The sequence below is a fragment of the Chelonoidis abingdonii genome, chromosome 8 (genome assembly GCF_003597395.2).
Source record: "Chelonoidis abingdonii isolate Lonesome George chromosome 8, CheloAbing_2.0, whole genome shotgun sequence".
Taxonomy (NCBI): Eukaryota; Metazoa; Chordata; order Testudines; family Testudinidae; genus Chelonoidis; species Chelonoidis abingdonii.
The window spans coordinates 87,578,414-87,598,864 of NC_133776.1; the positions used below are offsets into that span (position 1 = coordinate 87,578,414).

At 44.2% G+C, this 20,451-nt stretch overlaps 1 protein-coding gene across 2 annotated transcripts in view; it reads left to right on the forward strand.

Moving 5' to 3' along the window:
* The first annotated feature begins 6,153 nt into the window (after positions 1-6,153).
* The window catches only part of AMMECR1 (AMMECR nuclear protein 1), a 102,146-nt gene continuing 87,848 nt past the window's right edge, over positions 6,154-20,451 (forward strand). Inside the window, exon 1 of one of the 2 annotated variants that reach the window (XM_075068816.1) lies at positions 6,154-6,250. In XM_075068816.1, the coding sequence (XP_074924917.1) occupies positions 6,186-6,250 (65 nt within the window). In that variant the 5' untranslated portion in view covers positions 6,154-6,185. The remainder of the gene's footprint in view (positions 6,251-20,451) is intronic. The other variant, XM_032788079.2, reaches the window with a different exon arrangement.

Genomic DNA, 20,451 nt, shown 5'->3' on the forward strand with positions numbered 1-20,451 from the left:
GATTTTGTTATATAACTGCACTCAAAAACAAAACAATGTAAAAACTTTAGAGCCTTTACAAGTCCACTCAGTCCTACTTCTTGTTCAGCCAATGCTAAGAGAAATAAGTTTCGTTTACATTTATGAGAGATTAAGCCTGCCCGCTCTTGCTTATCTACATCACTTGAAACTGAGAACAAATGTTTGCATGGCACTTTTGTAGCCAGCCTTGTTTTGTATCCAGCAGATATGCTAAACAGTTGTACGCCCTTCATGCTTTGGCCACCATTCCAGAGGACATGGCTATCGTGCTTGATGACACTCATTAAAAAAATTCATTAATAATTTGTGACTGAACTCCTTGGGGAGAAATGTATGTCTCCTGCTTTGTCATTTGATGCAACATTCTGCCATATATTTCATGTTATAGCAATCTTGGATGACGACCCAGCAATGTTGTTCATTTTAAACACTTTCACTGCAGATTTGACAAAACGCAAAGTTACCAAGCTGAGATTTCTAAAGATAGTCCAGGACTCCACCCAGATTTAATAATTCTGAATGCCTTCCAAAATCTGATTGGGATGGGGTGTAGACAAGTGGCTCTAGTTTTTTTTGCCACCTCAAGGCATGGCAGACAGGCTGCCTCGGGTGGCGTGTCTGCGGAGTCCGCTGGTCCCACGCGATTCAGCGTACCTGCCACCGAATTGCAGGCCCCCCCGCCCAATCCGCCGACTGGGGACCTTCCACAGGCATGCTGCATGAAGGCTGCCTGGACTGCTGCCCTCACAGGAACCAACAGGCGTGTCCCCGTGTGGCTTGCTGCCCCAGGCATTAGTGCCGTGGAGCACTGGTGCCTGGAGCCGCTGCTGGGTGTAGAGCATGCTTTCAGAAGTCTTAAAAAAGCAAACTCCGATGCGGAAATTACAAGAACCAAACCATCAAAAAGAAAATCAGTCCAGTCTGCTGGTGGCATCTGACTCAGATTGATGACACGATGAACATGTGATGATCTGCATGCTGCTTTGGATCGTTTCGAGCAGAACCCATCATGCAGCATGGACTCGTTCTCCTGGAATAGTGGTTGAAGCATGAAGGGACATATGAATCTTTATGCGGCTTCTGCCACGTTAAATATCTTGCAACGCGAGGCTACAACAGTGCCATGTGAATGCCTCTTCTCACTTTCAGCGTGAACATTGTAAACCAGGAAGTGGCAAGTATTATCTCCTGTAAATGTAAACAAACTTCTTTGTCTGAGCCATTGACTGGAAACAGGACTGAGTGAACTTGTAGCTTTTAAAGTTTTCACATTGTTCTATATCTGAATGCAGTTATTTTTTGTACACAAATCCATCATGTTGTATAGTATCAACTTTCATGATTAAAGAGATTGCACTACAGTACTTGATATAAGTGAACCTGAAAAATTTTATTTTTTATTTTTATGGTGCAAATATTTGGCAATACAAAAATATAAAAGTGATGAGCACTGTACACGTTGTATTTTGTGTTATAATTTAAACCAACATATTTGAAAATGTGGAAAAATCCTAAAATATTTATATAAATAATGTTCTATTATTGTTTAACAGTATGATTAATTTTTTTAATCTCTTGACAGCCCTAGTTGTAAGGACTCAATGTCTTCAGACTCAAACACCTTTTAAGTATCACCCAACATTTTCCAGACAATTGCTGGAACTACATGAATACTTCCTCCCTGCTCACACCATTTAGTAAATAAATAAAGTTTTAGAGTACTCCGGCCTCAAATGCTAGATCTAAGCCATACAGAACATAGTTGAATTGTTTACCATCAAGCATTTGGTCTGCAGTGGCCGCTGCATAAACATAAGACTCAGCAAGAAAGTCTAGCAATCCTGCATCTCCCCAAATTTTCCCAGTACATGCAATAAAACAGCACAGAGTGTAAAAACCACCGGGCTAATCACATTGTTACCAAGTTAATTTCAGAGACTCCATTCCACTTGTTGAGCAACAACATGCAGCTGCTGATCCATGGTCTGAACAGCATGCTGCTCTCCTAGAGCTCCTGACATTTCCTTACCTTTCAGCACTGTATTATCATCTCAGCTAATCTGGCATCCCGATAGGTGCATATGCAACTCCTGTGTAGGTGCTCTTCTTTGTTTCAAACTTGTGGTTGAAATCAGTCCAAAATGGAATCACCTGAGTGTGAACAATAGCAACATCATTTGGTGTTGGTATAACATCATGAGGTAGTTTTAAAAGACACCAGGAGAGTTCTTGGACAGTGTTCATTTGTAGGTGACAAGAGTTTTCTAGAGTATTTTTTCATGTAGAGTCAGTTCTGGATGTGTTCTAGGTTTTTCAAATGCTGCACACTGTATGAGACTCTGATTGCCTGTAGAGATTGCCTGTGCTTTCCCATGCTTCAGTGATAATTTCTTGTGACGTTGAACTATCTGCAGGCTGTCCTTGAATTACCACTCCAGCCATTGAATGGAACATATTCTTTCTATCAGTGGTCTCTACGCTGATGTCTATATTATCATCTCTTTCACGGATGAGATTTCTGTCAGCATGAAGTGGTATAATTCCATTTGGAATGAACACGATTTTCTAATTCAGTTTTTGCAGCACTAGTGATGAACAGCCTCAGCTCATTATAACTGTTGCAGAATCCATGAAAGTGTAGAATGCCAATTAAATTTTGACACCCAAGCTCATGGTGTAGCTGTGCAGCAAGGCTATTATGTGCAGTGGTATAATTTTGGAACTGTTAAATACTACGCACTCTGAAACACAGAGCACCTTCTTTGAATATTTGCTGAAGGGTGGTACTCATAGCTGGCTGAATTATATGCTGCTTTATCAACCAATATACAAACCGTTGCACCAAAAAGGAAACAAAAAGTACTGACCTCTGTAAACTACAATCACCTGACTTTGGATAAGATTTTGAGGATTTATTTTAGCTACTTCAGCTGAGGGACTGAAGCAACATTATACAAAACCACTTGTTCATTTGAAAGCTGTTCATCAGGCTCTCTCAAAAGAACATCCACAAAACATTTGGATGACTTAAGTTCCTGCTTCAGATTACTAGCAGTTTGGATAGCATCAAATAATGTTTATTGTGCTGCATGGAACAATGATAGATGTGCCCTATCTATGCTGTGAATGAAATGAACTTGCAGAACCATAGCGTTTTTCTAAGCTTGCCTATTATGTGCTACTGGAATAGCTTGCAGTTTCTACATCTGAGGGAAGTAGGGCTTTATATGTTTGTAGCATCTTGGACAGAGAAGAGCCCTCTTGTTGTACATCATTCTCTCTCTCTTCAATCAGCTAATAAAATGCAATGTCATAAGGTGACTGTGTTATTGCAGTATAACTAGACAGTTTTGCTTTAAGATTTGTTTTACCCAAGTAGGAAGAAAGGCATGTTGAGTTATAAACTGCCTCCTTAGCAATCAAGACTTCCATAGATATTCCATGCAACATGTCATCATCTCTTCTTTGAAGTGCTGCTCCCCCCTAGATTGATTGCTCTCTCAAATGTTTCTATTTTATGAAGTTTTTGTCCAGCACTGGTGACTTTTGACAGTTTTGCATTCTTCTAATTTTCTTGACAAATAACACGTTTTTCAAAGTTTTTGAAGATTTTTTTTCTTTGATATAAGCATGAGGAGGTATTCATGTAGTTCCAGCAACTATCATCTCTAACAGTAACATGGCCTGTACATACGCGTGACTGAATTAAAAAGCTAGTTTCTAGAATATTTCAAAGGCTAGTACTGCATGCACAGGCAATTACAAATTAAAACCTTCTACCAGCAGACTAGATGCTACATTGTACAAAGTTAACAAATGGAGAGGCTTTACATTAGGAATGCACATACATTTACATCTATCCATTATGCAGCATAAACTATGGGCATGCAATCTACTGCTACTGGTGCACAATTTTCAGCATGAGCCTGATCTGGATAGCAAATTTTATTGAAAATATAGATCACTATTATTATCATGTGTGAGATACTTTGACAATTAAGAATATGTGATGTGAAAACATTTCATGTTAGTATATTGCAAAATGCTCATATTTGCTATTGTTGCTGCATGCTAAACAGCTGCATCATTTTTGAAAAAAATACTTGCCCATGCAAAAATCAATAAAACTCTACACTGTCATTTGGTAGCTTTGACCAATATACACCACAATTTGGTGTTGATATTAACTTAAACATTAAAAACCATAGTGAAGAGTCATGTGGCAGTGTTTCTGGAACTGTGCAAAAAATGATACTCTCATTTTGGATACCATTGTTTCACCTCGCCTACAGGCTTACGGCACCACTTGACAGCTCCGCATCAGAGCTCATCTAAATGTACATAAGTTTTAAAATGATATATGATGTGGGTGGTATAGGGTGGGTACATTAAATTCCAAATATATGTCCCTTTTTGGAGAATTGCTGCACGTCTATTTAGGCCACTTTTTGGATGGAAGCCTCTCCAACTCACCAGGAAGTGGAGTTGCAGATTTAGTAAGTGGTAGTCTGATAATAGCCCATCTTACTTGATTATAGCCCACCTTACTTGATTAGTTTCATTAGAGTTGGTATGGCAACACTTTTCTTATGTTCTCTGTGTGTGTATATATATATATATATATTTCTCTCTGTGTGTGTATATATACACACACACACCTTCCTACTGTATTTTCCACTACATGCATCTGATGAAGTGGGTTTTAGCCCAAAAACTTATGCACAAATAAATTTGTTGGTCTCTAAGATGCCACAAGTACTCCTCGTTCTTTTTGCTGACACAGACTAACATGGCTAGCACTCAAAGCTCTTCCCTTTAAGTCCACAATGAATCAATGCCCACAATTGTGGTAGGACATTGCTATGATGCTGTTGTCAATATAAGATGTAAAACTGAGCTCCTGACCAGTCGTGGCCCTAAAAGTGCCCTTTAGATTTTCTGAGGCTGTATTCTAACTTGGATAATGATTTTCTGCCTATATAAATATCCCTGGTTGTCTCAACTACATATAATATTCTTCACTCGCTGTCTAGTTTGGTAGCATTGCTATTCTATATTAAAAAGCTGCCAGTTTCCACGTCAGTGATAGCTGCCTTTTAGCCGTGGGTGAGGCTCCAATATGCTTGATGCTCCTTTGAGATGTAAGGCACAAACGTAAACTATTAGTCTTCAGTGTTTTGGCCAGTGCAGTTTTAACTGTCTCAAGCAAAGGCACTTCCATGTTCCATCAGTTCCCGTGGGTCAGATCTCACCTGTAGAAACTATAGATTAAAGAAGGGAAGCACTAGACTAATCCACCAGGGTCACACCCACTTGCCCCCTTGGCTGCTGGCCTAAGCAAAGTCTTAACTGAAACCCGTCCCCGCTGCCAGCCATCACAGGCCCGCCGGGTTTGGGGGTGCAGCAGTAGATGCTCCCGCTGGCTGACTCAAACACCCCCCTCGCTTCTCCTTTCCCCCTCCCAAGCAAAAGCCAGCCGCGGTCATTTGCAAGTCTGGCATTGTCAGCCGCCCCCTCGGGCTCGCGCGGCTCTTCGGCAGGCGGGAGGGAGGGTTACGGGCCCTTCCCCGGCGGGGAGCTGGGGGAAACGAGGCACTGCCGGGCAGGGGCCAGGGAAGGCAGCTGCGCCCTGCGAGGTGCGGCGCCTGGCACGCCGGGGCGGCTCTAACTCCGCTCTCTCTTTCTCCCCATTCATCCCTCCCTGCCCCCTCCCCCTTGCAGGCGGAGCGGGTCCGGGAGGAGGCGGAGCAGGCGGCCGCACGTCCCCCGGCCAGCCGGCCGGCCCCCCCGCTATGGGTCGGAAGCGCTGCGTGGGGGGAGACGGCTCCAAGATGGCGGCGGGTTGCTGCGGGGTGAAGAAGCAGAAACTCTCCAATTCCCCTCCCTCTGGCTCGGCCGGCCCGGGGGGCGGCGGCGGCGGCAGCTCCCACTCGAGGGCCGGCGCGGGCGCGAGCCGGGGGCGCTACCCCGCGGGATCGCCCGCCTCAACGGCCCGGGGGTCTGCGGGGGCGCCGCCGCTGCGTCCTGTCCCGCCGCTCGCCCAACTGCGGCGGGGCCCCGGCGCCTCTCCCACCCGGCCGCCTCGTGCTCGCCTCCCCGGCCGCACGGCGGCCCGCGTGCATGGAGTATGTGGTGTCGGTCCGAGATGTGCTGCTTCTGCTTCGATGTCCTGCTACTGTCACCTGGTACGCTACCAGCCCCGCGGGCCCCGCTTCACCAACGACCCCTAGTGAGTACCCGGCTCCGGCCCTGACCCCGCGGCCCCACAGCGCCCCCTGTGAGCGCCAGGTCCGCCCCCAGCTGCGGCCCTCAGCGCCCCCTAGTTGAGCATCGCTCCGCCCGCCCGGGCGTGGCCCCTCAGCACCCCCTATGAGTGTCTGGTTCCAGCCCTTTCTCTCCCCCCCCCCCAGCCTCTTAATGAATACCTGGCCTCACCCCCAGGCACCTTCTCCTGCGCCAGCTCTCCCTAGTGAGAACCTGGGCTCCTACCCTGTGCTCTTCTCCCCATTCTCTTGTGACTTCTACGTTGTACACACTAGGGTATTCTGCTCCCCTCACCAGCAGTCCCTAGTGAGAACCCAGGTTCCTACCCCATGCATCTCAGCACCCTGCCCCCCGTCTCTAGCAGTCCCTAGTGAGTACTGGGCCTCTATGCCCACGCCCCTGAGCACCTAGCCTCTTCACCAGTGATCCCTATTGAGTATCCAGGCACCCTGATGAGTATCCTGCTGTCCTTACCAGTGATCCTTAGCAAGTACCCTATAACATGCCCCTTGCTTCCCTGGACATCCTATCCTCTCCCACTAGTGAACCCTAGTCAGTACCTCATGCTGTGCCCCATGTCCCCTCTGGTCACCCTGTCCCCCATTACCAGTGACTCCTAGTGAGTGTCCCTCTGCCCCCCTCACCGGTGAACCACAGTGTGTACCCCATGCACCCTGCCCCGTGACCCCCTAGTGAGTACCTTGCCTCCCCTATACCAGTGACCTCCGAGTACCCCATGCCCTGCCTTGTGTCCCCATCTCCCCCCCCCCGCACCCTACCCACCTCTCACCAGCAACCCTTAGTGTGTAACCTGGCTCATGTCCACCTGGGTGCCCAGCCCCCACCTCACCAGCGATGCCTAGTGAATACCTCATACCATGCCCTGTTTCCCCTGGTCGTCCAGCCCCTTCTTCAGCAATCCTTACTGAATACTCCATGCTGTGCCTTGTGCCCTGCGAGGCATCATTCCCCCCTGCCCCCTTACCAATGACCACTCATGAGTACCCCACCCCATGCCCTGTTTCACCTTGCCCCCTCTCAGCAGTGACCCCTAGTGAGTACCCCGGGTAGCCTGCCCCATGTCCCCCTGGGCATAGTGGCCTCCCTCACCAGCATTCCCTCATGAGTACCTCAAGGCACCTTACTCCCTCCTTATCAATTACTGCTAGTCAGTATCTCATGCCCTGCCCTGGGTCCTCTGGGCGCCTATCACCCTGGGCATCCGGGCCCTGTTATCAGCGACCCCTCGTGCCATGCCTTATGCCATGCCTTGTGTCCCCTGGCACTATGCACCCTCTCACCAGTGACCTAGTTTGTACCCTGGGCACCCTGCTCTCTCAATGCAGCCCTAGACACTATGCCCGCTCGCCTTCCAAGACCACTAGTGAGTGTCCCCAGGCACCTTCTCCGTGTAACCTCAGGCACCCTGCCCCCATCTCACCAGAACACCCCTAGTGAATACCCCATACTGTACACCATGCACCTTGCCTGTGCTTCAGTGACCCCCTACTGAGTGCTCCTCTCTGTGCCCTGAATATTCCCGGGCACCCTGCCCCCTTTCCCCAGTGACCCCTAGTGAGTACCCCCAGGCACCCTGTTTCATGCACCCCTGGGCACCCTTCCACCCCTTACCAGTGACCCATAGTGAGTACCCCACACCCTGCCCCATATACCCTGCCCAGGCACCCTCTCTTTCCCAGCTGCCACGTACCCCATTTCATCAGTGATCTCTACTGAGGACTCCATGCCAGGCGCCATGCCCCATATTCTCTGTACCTCTCCATACAACTACCAGCCCTCTCTTGACCACTAGTGAATACCCCCTACTGGGCACTTTGCCCCTATTTACTCCCTACACCTTACCACATACAGCCCGCCAGTCCCAGCAGAGCCCCTGCTTCATCAATGACCCCTAGTGAGTGGTCCATACTGTCCCTTTGCATCCCATGCTCTTCTACCCGGTATGGCTACCAGCCGTCAAAACCCTATATCACCTCCATGGACCCACACCATATATCTGACAGCATCTGAGGAGCTGCCCCACTTCACCAGAGACCCCTAATGAGTACCTGACACAGAGCACTATACTCCTATCCTGCTCCCACCTACTAGCCTCTAGTTCACCAGTGATTTCTAGTGAGTATCCCACACGTTGCCTGCATTGCTTTTTGTATCCCCATCACTTATACATGGTTCCCAGCCCCCGTGGAGCCCTAGTTTCCTCAGTGACCCTAGTGAGTTTTCCATTTCAGGCACCATACCCCTATACCACCTGATAGACCTCCTTCCCGCCCTAAACAGCGTGGAGCCCCTAGTGAATACTTCACATCAGACATCCATACCCCTTCATGATGCCCTCTGAGTTCCCCTATGGGGCTTCCAGCCCCAGTGAGCTCCGGCTTCACCAGTGACCCCTAGTAAATATCCGTCAGGGCTCTTGTACTACTACTATCCCATGCAGAGCCCTGGCTTCACAAATGACCTCATCTGCCCTGCTGTCTCCCTGTGTGTAGCTATTAGCACCTGCAGAGCCATGGTACACTTCCTACATGCTGCATGACCACCATCCTTGGGAGACCCCCACCCCACCAACATCTGCTAACAAATTCTTCTCCCCATCTCCTGTACCTCCATGCGCCCTCAGTAGTGCTGCCCGCTACCACACAGCCCTTGCTTCACCAGTGACACTTAATGAATGTCCTCTGTGTTCTAGATATATTCGGCACGTGATTAATAACCTTAATGGAACCCTCATTACGCTGACCCCTAGTGAGTACTCTGTGTAGGAGATGTATACCCGTAGTTGCCATCATGACAATCAGCTGCCATAAATCTCCTGCTTCACCTACAACCCCAGCAAGTACTCCCTTCATAACTTCTGTGTACCAATGTGAGGGTCTCAGCTGTGAGTTTCTTTACATTACCCCTTCCTCTCTACGTCCTGTGTGCTCCCCCTTATAGATACCAGTTTCTTAGGAACTCTTGTTTCTCCTGATTTGTACTCAAAAGCTATCATCTTGTGTGTGGGATCCACTTCCCTTCTATCTGTTCTCCATCCTGGTCCTACATAGATAACCAGCCTCAATTTTCGACAGCTGTCACTCTGTGGTTTCATTGATGGGGAAAACTGAGTTCTGCCCACGGTTTATTAGCGCTAGATTGTTAAAGAATAAATAACTCGAACTCTCTCCAGTAAGCATTTCACCAGCTCTGCTAGTTAAGGTTGAGTGTCACTTTCTGTCTAAAAGGTCAACTATTTTAAGTGCTCTAAAATCCACGTTAGTTGGATTGTCTTGAATTTTGCTGTGACTCATGGTTGTGCAGGTTAGGATTAGTGGTCAAACTTAGTGTCATTTGACAAAGGGGTTCCTAAAATACACTTCTAACTTCCCTCCCCTTTAAAAAAAAAAAAAATGTTTACAACATCAACAGGTTCCTTTAACTTTTTTTTTTTTAAATGAACACCTAGGCTCAAACTATAGCTCTAATCCTCCCTAAACTGATCTCAGCCACTCAGGATTTCTCTCTACTATGCCTGGTCTACAAAAATTTTACATTAACACTTCCTTATTTCAGCACATCTTTGCATGCATCCACATTCAATTTTAAGACCTGTCAGTAAAACCCTGAGTTTGGCAGTAACTGAAAACCACTTCTCTGAATGACACAGGTCCTCTACCAGCACTGTTCCACTGGTAAAACATGTATGGATGCTACATTACATGTACTGCTAAAAATAGTACTCAGCAACTGTGACCTCTCTGGTCACAAATTTGAACACTATTGCACAGTGACTGGAAGGAGACACTTCCCCCTCCCGCCCCCTAAAATCTCTAGCTTGTTTTTGAAACGACCCTTTCCCGGCTAGCCCACTTTTGAAAGCACACAGGTATACCTCTGCATAAAAACTCCAGTTAATGCGCATGCCGCTTACTGGTCCTGGATTTCTTCTGCTTGTGAGGAGAACAAATAGTACAAACCCAGTTGAATGAATAGTGTTTTGAAGAACTGACTTTCCAAAAAAGTAGTTTTTTTACAATCCCTCAAATAAAGGATCATTCTCAAAGGGACCTTTGCTCTCTTGGGAGATCAGAAGTGCTGACAGAGCAGATCTGTGAGGGGAAATGTTGAGCAACTTTCCCTTCAGTGACGTTTGGTGAAAAGGGAAGCGTAGCCATCTGTGCCCTCGCTTTCCTCCATCCCCTACAAATATCCCTCCATTCCTCATGGCTGTTCCAGGACTTGTCTGTCCCCTCATCAGAGGAAGGAATTCAGAACTCCTCACCTTCCCCTTTCTGCCTCCAGCTGTGGGGAAGGGGCTCCAGGCTCAGTCTTCCCCACACTAATGTTGCTTCTAATGGGAATGGGGAAGTCAGAGCAGTGCAGGAGAATGTGAGGTGGAAAGGAAGGGGTCAGAGCAGTGCAGTGAGGGTTATTTGAGGTTTGCGCTGTCCCCCTGCAAAAAGTGTCTCCACTGACTCCAGGCAAGTATTGCATTGTTCCAGCATCTTTTCCCTAGCTCTTCAACCTGTGGATCCCATGATGGCTCCCACCTCTCCATGGGAGGAGGGAGAACCAGGTTGTGTTGGTCAGGCAAACAGACAGGAGTTGATGCTGGATCAGTAAAGGACTAACATGCTGTCAGTGCATTCTGTGGCTAGGAGCAGGGGAAGAGAAGAGCTGGCCTGTAAATGGAGATGCTGAGCAATTTTTGTTAAAAACCTCTAAGAAATTAAATGTCCCAAAATATTGTTAATGAAGAGTTAAGATTTCGCAGTGGTGCCTCGTGCCTTGCCCAAATGTGCAGAGTGGTTAAACTTAAACCTCTAAAACCAAGAAATACAAAGTTAAGGTACAAGCCACTCTGCAACCTAACTGTAACTCTGCTCTCTTTGAGCAAAGCCCCAATGTTCCAAAGGTACATACTAGCTCTCAGCTCTTACAGATAGTACAGAACACTTCAGGAACAGAGCACATGACACTGCAAAACAAAGTGTAATACCTCTTTGCTAAGCCAAAACTCAGGTTTATGTCAGGCATAGCAAACAGAAGTTGCGTATGCTAACAGAGCGTACTCCACACAAACCACTCCAGATTTGATAAGGATTCTTCTCAGTAGGCCCTGGAGACCACTATCATATATGTCACCAGACTTCTAATAATCCGCATGGTTGAAAAAAAGATCCTAGTGTATCTCTGGTGACTCAGTCTACAGGATTCGGAGCTGAAACGAGTAAAACTTGTTCTCTGAAGGTACACATCCACCTCTCCCCATATCACATTGATAGCTGTGTCATGCTGCTCCCATTAATCCCATCGTCATTCAGTATAGCTACATATGACAGAAGGAATGCAGCAGGCGTGAATGCAGGTAAATGCTGGAATTCCAGTCTGTTGAATATATAGCACAAATAGTAGCTTGTTCTTAGTCCTTCCTCCTATCTGCTTATTATAGATTCATGGATATTAAGGCTAGAAGGGACCATTGTGGTAATCTGGTCTGACCTTCTGTATAACACAGGACAGAGAGTTTCATCAAGTTACGCCTGTATCGAGCTTTATAACTTGTTTTGACTAAGGCATTTTCCAGAAAGGCATCCAGTCTTGATTTGGAGACATCCATAGATCAATAACCCACCACTTCCCTTCATAGTTTAATGTTTGTAATACCCTTACTGAACTGTTCCCAATGGCTGTTTCCTCCTGCAGGCGTGGTATGTACCTTAACTTTGTATTTTCTGGTTTTTGAGAGGTTTAAATTTAGCCACTCTTTGCATTCTGGAATAGCACAGAGCACAACAGGGCAACCTTAACTGGGTTACCAAAGATTTTGGGCTTTTAAATGTAAGTGTTTTCCCTTTTGCTGATATGTTTTTTAAGCAAGCAAATAAACAATGACCTGAGTAACTGTTTTGGAGGCTAGGAACTGGGAGATAACAGTGGCGGTGACTATTTTAAATACACAGGTAGAATTATGAATTTAATCCTTTCCTTTCTATTCTAATATTTTACTGTTATTAAAGTGGGAAGAAATGAGAGACAATCAGATGAAGGACCATTAAGAAAATACTGTACCCCCAAACCCTCTCTCTTTACTGAAGTTTTGTTTAGCAGCCTCTTCCCAGATAATTCCAGTGATGACTTTATAACAACATTAAAATAAGTTACATGAACTGGGATCCCTGGTGTCTGTCTATTTTCAGAGTTTGGAAAAGAATTGTGATTTAGCCCAGGTTGAGTGTAACTTGACCCTGTGGGATAGAAAAGATTCTGGAGGATGTTGCTTGTATGCGTTCCCCCCAGCTGCAGCTTTTTTGTTCTTTTGTCTTAGCTACAACTTCATACTGTTGTTACCTGAATAGGGTTTTGCCTCAGAGATCATGGTGATTTGATCATACTTTAGATGGGTGAAAAAACCCGTTACTCCTCCACCTACAATCCCAAGACTGGTTTCTCTGAAACTTTAAAACTACTCTAATATGCTTTTTTTTAAGACTGGCACTGGATTTTAGTAGAGACAATGATAAATATATATAGGGCTGTATGTATCCTGTGTGTGTGTGTTCTGGTTTTTCATCTGTGCTTTCAGTCGCCTGTACTATTTCTGGGGCCTTTATTCTCTACCAATTTTTTTTTTCCCCACACACACATTTACTGGCTTTATATTCAACTTTTCTTTCCAGGAACAATTTACATTAAAATGTTTGTAGACATGTGATCAAAGTACAAAACTTCCATGTGATCTAAGAGAAACTTTCAATCTGGCCAGCCCTGTATTGATTGTCTAAAGAACTGAGCATGTTATACATGTTCACTTTGCTTTCACAAAAGTTAAACAAATATCTTTAATGTCAACAGATTAAACTGTTCTTCTACAACACTTTGTGTGACTGTGGAGCCTTTGCTATGTATCATAAAGAATGATCGTTTGTGTGACAAACTAATGTTAGACATCATCTATAAGTATTACCTTAGTCTTCACAATAAGACAAGTCACTTTATACTGAAGTTGTATCACAATATAACATCTCACTTCATACTGGGAATGGGTTCTGTGGTGCTCAAGATTCCCAGTCGGTAGGTCCTGTTTCTGTCTGTGACTGCATCCAAGCTGTTCTGCTGTTTGTCATATTTTTGTTTTTCTTCTACACTTCAAAACTTTTATGCAGTTGTAATTGCTCTCTTCCCTTCTACCACTGAACACTAAACATTTGAATGTGAAGCAGAGAGACTCTTAAAGTAGCATCTTGTAGATTTAAAAAAAAATGCAGTACAGAAAGAGGTTCAGGGTATGTTGCTGCCAGTAGCAGTGTTCTGCAGAGAATTCCCAGCATGTTCAGAAGTAAAATTGATGACTATGCCTTGGTACTGTAGCAGAGGAAAAATGGTAGTGTACCAGGAAACTGTAAGAGGCTACAGAAAGAATATACCTTTGCCAATAGGTTCAACTCCTAATGTTCTTGTAAAACGGAGAAAGTGTTGAGATGATAAAAGCTCTAAATACCCTGTCATAGTTTACTGGTATTAGTGACCCTTTTCAGTTTTAGTTGAAAATGGGTTCTAGATAGGAATTATAGATATTAAATTGTATTCAGCAGGACACAGAAAGTGAGCAAACTGCAGTACAGCATAAGCCAGATGATCAACAGATTATAGTAAGGCTTGTAGTGTTGAGAGAGGTGTTTTGTGAGCTCTATCAGCTGCACGTGCTTCTGATTTGAGTGAATTTCTTAAGTGCAAATGGGATGGAATCTGCCAGGAGTTTGCCGTAGAGGAAATCAGAGATGTTGATGCTCTTGGGAAAGGACCCAAGATTTCATTCTTTCAGCTGGAAGCATTCTCTGTAGAGTTTGGTACTGCGCATGTGTTGTCTGTGGTCAGTCACCATACTAGCTTTGGAGAGACTGGCTGTTCCCTTCCACCCTAAAGGATGTGTATGTGGAGAAACCACTTTTCCTTTGTTCTCCATTGCCTATCTAGATGTACTTCCTTGTTTCATCTTCTATTTTGGCTAATGTATCTATATCTTTTGTTAGTCCCATTCTCTTCTCTCCCCTGTCCCCCCACCCCCTGCCCCTTGTGGAGGTTACCAACTAGAGATATTCAGAGACTCATAGACTCATAGGTCAGAAGGGACCAATATGATCATCTAGTCTGACCTCCTGCACAAAGCAGGCCACAGAACCCTACCCGTCCACTTCTATAAAAACCCCAACCTATGTCTGAGTTATTGAAGTCTTCAAATTGTGGTTTGAAGACCTCAAGCAGAGAATCCACCAGCAAGTGACCCATGCCCCATGCTGCAGGGGAAGGCGAAAAACCTCCAGAGCCTCTGCCAATCTGCCCTGGAGGAAAATTCCTATCCCAACCCCAATATGGGATCAGCTAAACCTGAGCATTGTGGGCAAGGCTCCCAGCCAGCAAGTCAGGAAGAATCTCTGCAGAACCTCTGATCCCATCCCATCCAACATCCCATCCAGCAGAACCAATTGAGGCAGACCTATCTCGATAATACCAAGAACAATGCCAAAATAAACTATCCTACATATAATCCCTTCCATAAACTTAGCAAGCTATAGTCTTAAAGTCAGATACTGTCTTTTGCTCCACTACTCCTGGAGGCTGTTCCAGAACTTCACTCCTCTAATGGTTAGAAACCTTCATCTAATTTCAAGTCTGAACTTCCTAGTGTCCAGTTTGTACCCATTTGACCTTGTGTTTACATTAGTACTAAGCTTAAATAATTCCTCTCCCTCCCTAATGTTAATCGCCCTGATATATTTACATAGAGCAAGCATATTCGCTATATAATTTCTCAGTGTTATCTTATACCTAAGACCCTGTATTAATCATGATTTCATTAAGATCATAGACTACATAAAATACTGAAAATGTGAAAAATCCTATGTGTGTGTGGATTTTGTTGAATGTAATTTTAATGGTGTCTTTTTGTGACACTGTATGTTAGGTGCTTTCGCCTCAACCTGTTTGCCTTTGAAAAAGGACACATTGAGGCCTAAAATTGAATATTTCGTTTGTGCAGATCCCTTTCTGAAGAGTAGTAGTTTAATGTTTTGCTCCCTAAAAAATCTCTGAATTGTTAAGAATTTAACAATATTCAAATACCTCCTTTTGGTAGTGATGCGCTGTAAAAGTGAGTTTTTTTTTTCTTGAGCAGTCTTATTAAATCTGTCCTTTGTGTTATATATTAGGCCTTCACAATTTGGATGCTATGCAGCATCATTTAATAGTGGCATATATAAGCTTTACTGCTGTTGGATTTGCTGATCTATATTCTCTTTTTAAGAATCACAGTGGTTTCTCTCTAAGGTATATGTACTTTTTAACCTGGGGCTATAATTCCCAACTTGAGGAGACATACCCACGCTAGCTGTGAAAACTGAACTGTTGCCATAAAAATAGTGTGTTGCCGTGGCGAGATGGGGTTAGCTACCACAAATACATACCTAGCATCTTGAACAGGTATGTAGTCAGGATGGCTTGCCCCTCCCGTCACTATGACCAGTCTCTGTTTTCAGTGCACTTGCTTATAGTGAGAGCTAGTGCAGGTCTGTCTCCTCAAGTTGGGAATTACATTCCCAGCTGATAGCATAGACTGTAAGTTTGCAGAACTTTTCAGCTTTAAATCTGTATGGTTCTTTTAGCTGCAGATTTCTAGGACCACCAGCTAAGAAAACGTGATGACAACTGAAGTTTGGTCATGGCTATCAGAAGGTAGTTACTAAAAACAAAAGTACGTTTGGAAACGGAATATCTGCACAGTGTGGTTTGTTGTATCAGTGAAGTTTTGCTGATGAAGTTACAAGCACAGTGCTAATTTCAACCATAAAGTCGGTTATTTGAACCTAGAGTGGTGGATTGTCTGTTACAGGGTGGCACTTGTCAGTGCTGCAGCTTATGCTGCCCGGTCAAACAGAGCTACATTGCCTTTCAAGCTGGCATAGTTAACAAAAGCAGAAGACCTTTCCTTTATACTAGGTTGATAGCTGGTTTTCAGAGGTTTCTGTTAACAAACACAGGATAACAGTAGTACTATAGGGAGCTATTTACAAGTGTTAAATAGGGGTTTTGCATCTTTCAGCAACCTTTAAGCTCATGTGAAAAACATCTGTTCATCTCATACTCAGCCTGTATGTGCCCAAAACTCAAAGCTTGAAATTATATGGAATATTTTTTCACATGCATGAAGTTCAGTGAGTTGCAGCACTACAACGTACAGTCCTATATAGAAGACCAGCCTTGTGAGGGACAGAAGTAAAACTAGGTCTAACAATGAGGACATATAGCAGTGAGCTAAAATGAGCAAAAATTTAACTAAACTTATTCTGTCACAAAGATATTCTAAAAACTCTGTCCCTGCATAGTGATCTCCTTAGATCTATTTTTGAAGGGAAAAGGTTCTCTCATTGGCTGTCATTATTCAATCCCAGGCACCTTCTTTTTGCTACTGCTGCCTGCTCACCCCATTGTACTTGTACTTTGAGGTGACCCAGGCATACTCCCACTTAGGGCATATCCTTTAATCACACAAACACTCGTGGCAATGTTCGGCTTTGGTAACTTTCTGGAAAGCTGTTCTTGTTGATGCTGCATGGGTACTCTCTTAGGGCATCAAATATATGGAGCCAAGATTATTAAAGATCTAGTTCCTGGATTGTTCTTGGTTTAGTAAGTTGTGCTGATCAGCCTGGGATCATAGGCTTATGGGGACAGCTATCAATGCAGAGTTGCATTTATGTCCTGGGGTTTTTGTTCTCCTTTGGGTTATGAGGCGCGCACTCTCAGCTTCCCTGGCCCCTTGGTGCAGCTCATTTCATGTCACCTTCCCTTACTTTCCTCTTAACTCATGAATTATGTGGCCTTGCTGGCAGGGTCCTCTTTGGGAATCTGGGGATCATAACATATGAGACATAGAATACACTGCTGCTACTCGGTCTTTTCACAGCTAATGTGTTTTCTGTTTCATTTACTCTGCCAGCCTAACTGCAGCATTGTCTTCTCTGTTGGACAGTACTTCTGACCACTTGTCTGATTCAGAGGAGGAAGAAGGGGTAGGGTATTTGCAATAACCTTCTTTTCACTAACAAGAATATTTTTTTTCTCCTCAGCTTTTTCGGAGGACGGGTCACCTCCATGTCTCTCTTTGCCACTTGACATTTTGGACAAGAGTTTCTAGGTTGTGTGATTGAGACTCTGGTATTGGAAGGTTTAGCTATCCAAGGCTCATTGGCTGTTGCACTTCCTAAAGTCCAAGGAGAAAGGTCCAGTAACTCATCATTAATGGGACTTTGCCCTATCTAAGAAAATCTGATTGGCACCAGCCTCCTTAAAGGATCACCTTTATCAAGTGCCACAAAAAGGGTTCCAGTATTTCCTAAAATGTCCTGCTGACTTATTGTCTGGGGTTAGCTGCCAAAGAAGTTGCAAGGCTGGTCCAACCTTCCCATTTGGATAAAAATGCCAAAAAGAGTGACTTTTGGGGGAAGAAAGTCTTCTTTGGGTATGTTGGGTATCCATGTGGGAAAAGAACAAAGCAGCTGGTGACTGAGGGATATATGGTGTCCAAATGTGTGCTGTGGGTAGCTTACAATACTTCATACTTTGGTTTGTGCATTGGCATCTGTTGGTTCTCTTAGATGGGACTTCTGGCTGAAAGCATTTGACCTTTTGTTTGCGATTCAGGCCCATGTAAAAGACTCCCTGTTCTAGGGTTTTTAGCCTCAAAACAGATGACATGTTGGAGAAAAACAAAGGCTATCAGTGCTTTCCACGTTTCCTTCGACTGACTGGTCCACAAAGTATAAACCCACTATTGCCTCCACTCATCAGTATTATTTCTTAGGTCAAGTTGGCAGCCCAATTATTGAACCTGACAAAATTAGTGTAACACTCTTGCATGTTTTCATTTTAATTTTTCTCTGCCTCTGTTTTCCTACTGTAAAATGTATATAATACTAATGTACTTCATAGAGATGCTATTGTCAAGATAAATTGATTAATGAGGAACTCATATTACAATGAGCACCATAGAAAAGCCCAAGAGGAAATTAAAAATTCAGTATTCAGTGCAGGGTTCGGATGGTATGCAGAAAATAAGCATTGGGGTCACATGCTGAATGGGACAAAACAAAAATATTGAACAGTTGCCTCACTCACCAAGCACTATCCATCCTGTACATTGAAAAAGGTATTAGGTCGCAGGACTCTTTAGTTATGCAGCACACTCTAACATAACAGAAACAGGTTATTAAAATCACTATTTCAGCTCTTCAGAGAGTTTTCTATTTAAAGACATTTAAAATATTTTCATCTTCAGGAAGAGTGAGTTGCAGTCTTCAATGGCTGATTCTCCTTTAACCATTTTCCACATGGACAAGGTTGCCCTGGCTCCTCACCCCAAATGTGTACCAAAAGTCCTGTCTTGAGTTATACTGGAATTGAGCTAATTTGCTGGTGGTGTTTCCAGAACTAGGTGCAAGGTCCTAATTGCCAAGAGATTTTTGAGTTTACAGGGCTAAGGCATTTAGAAAGTCGTCAGGACTTATGTAGTTTTTGGAGCAGGTGTAATGGGATACCATTTCCATTCAGCACCTAACTGTAGATTGTAGCTTGTGAATTGAGAGAGAAAAAGTGTAGCTTCTGACTGTCCTTTTTACCCACTTTTGGAGCCTTCAGTTTAGTACTTTTTCTTTTTTTAAATGTTACCAAAGCAATCTCCCTCCATAGCACCTTTCTTTGACTACCGTAGTATCAGACAGTGTGAGCTGAGTGCCAGTCAGAAGAAGAGGACCAGCATTGCATAAGTAGAGTTTCTACATTGGGCAGTATCAGAGATTGAGGAGGAGAGACAGTGGGAGAAATTAGAGGGCTGCCCCGGGGGAATAGCAGAGACCCGTAGTCAGAAGAGAATCATAGAAACGTAGGACAAAAGGAGGCCTCAACAGGTCATCTAATCCAGTCCCCTGCACTCAAGGCAGGGCTAAATAACTAGACCATTACTGACAGGTGTTTTTCTAATGTGGTTTAACCCCCCAGTGATGGAGATGCCACAACCTCCCTAGGCAATTTGTTCCAGTGCTCAAGTATCCTGATGTCCAACCTAACCTCCCTTGCTGCAGTTTAAACCCATTGCTTCTAGTCCTATCGTCAGAGTTTAATGAGAGAAAATTTTCATCCTCTTCCTTGTAACAACCTTTTATGTAGTTGAAAACTGTTATCATTTGCTCCCTCCCCTCAGCCTTTTCTTTTCCAGACTAAACAGACCCAATTTTTTTCAATCTTTCCTCATAGGTCATGTTTTCTAGACTTTTACTCATTTTTGTTCTTCTCCTCTAGATTTCTCCAGTTTGTCAACATCATTCCTGAAATGTGGCGCCCAGAACTGGACAATACTCCAGTTGAGGCCTTAGCGCAGAGTGGAGTGGAAAAATTACTTCTCATGTAGGCAGCCTTACACGATCCCTTTCTAGGCAGTCATTTCCTATTTTGTGTGGGTGTAACTAACTGATTGACCCTTCCTAAATGGAGTACTTTGCGTTTGTCCTTATTGAATTTCATCCTGTTTATTTCGGACTATTTCTCCAGTTTATCCAGATCATTTTGAATTTTCATTTTATCCTCCAAAACACTTGCAACCCCTCCTCGCTTGAAATCGGCCATAAATTTTATAAGTATTCTCTATGCCATTATCTAAATCTTTGATGAAGATATTGAACAGAACCAGGACCAATCCCTGCAGGATCCAATTTGATATGCCCTTCTAGCTTGACTGTGAACCACTGATAACTTCTCTCTGAGAATGGTTTTCCTACCAGTTATGCACTTGCCTTATAGTGGCTCCATCTGGGCTATATTTCCCTAGTTTGTCTGAGGACATGTGAGGCAGTGTCAAAAGTCAAGTCAAGAGATACTACATCTACTGCTTCCCCCTTATCCACAAGGCTTGTTACTCTATCAAAGAAAGCTACTATATTGATTTTACATGATTTGTTCTTGAAAAATCCATGTTGACTATTACTTATCACCTTATTATCTTCAAGGTGTTTGGAAAGTGATTGCCTAATTATTTGCTCCATGATCTTTCCTGATGCTGAAGTTAAGATGATAGTCTGTAATTCCCCAGGTTGTCCTTATTCCCCCTTTTAT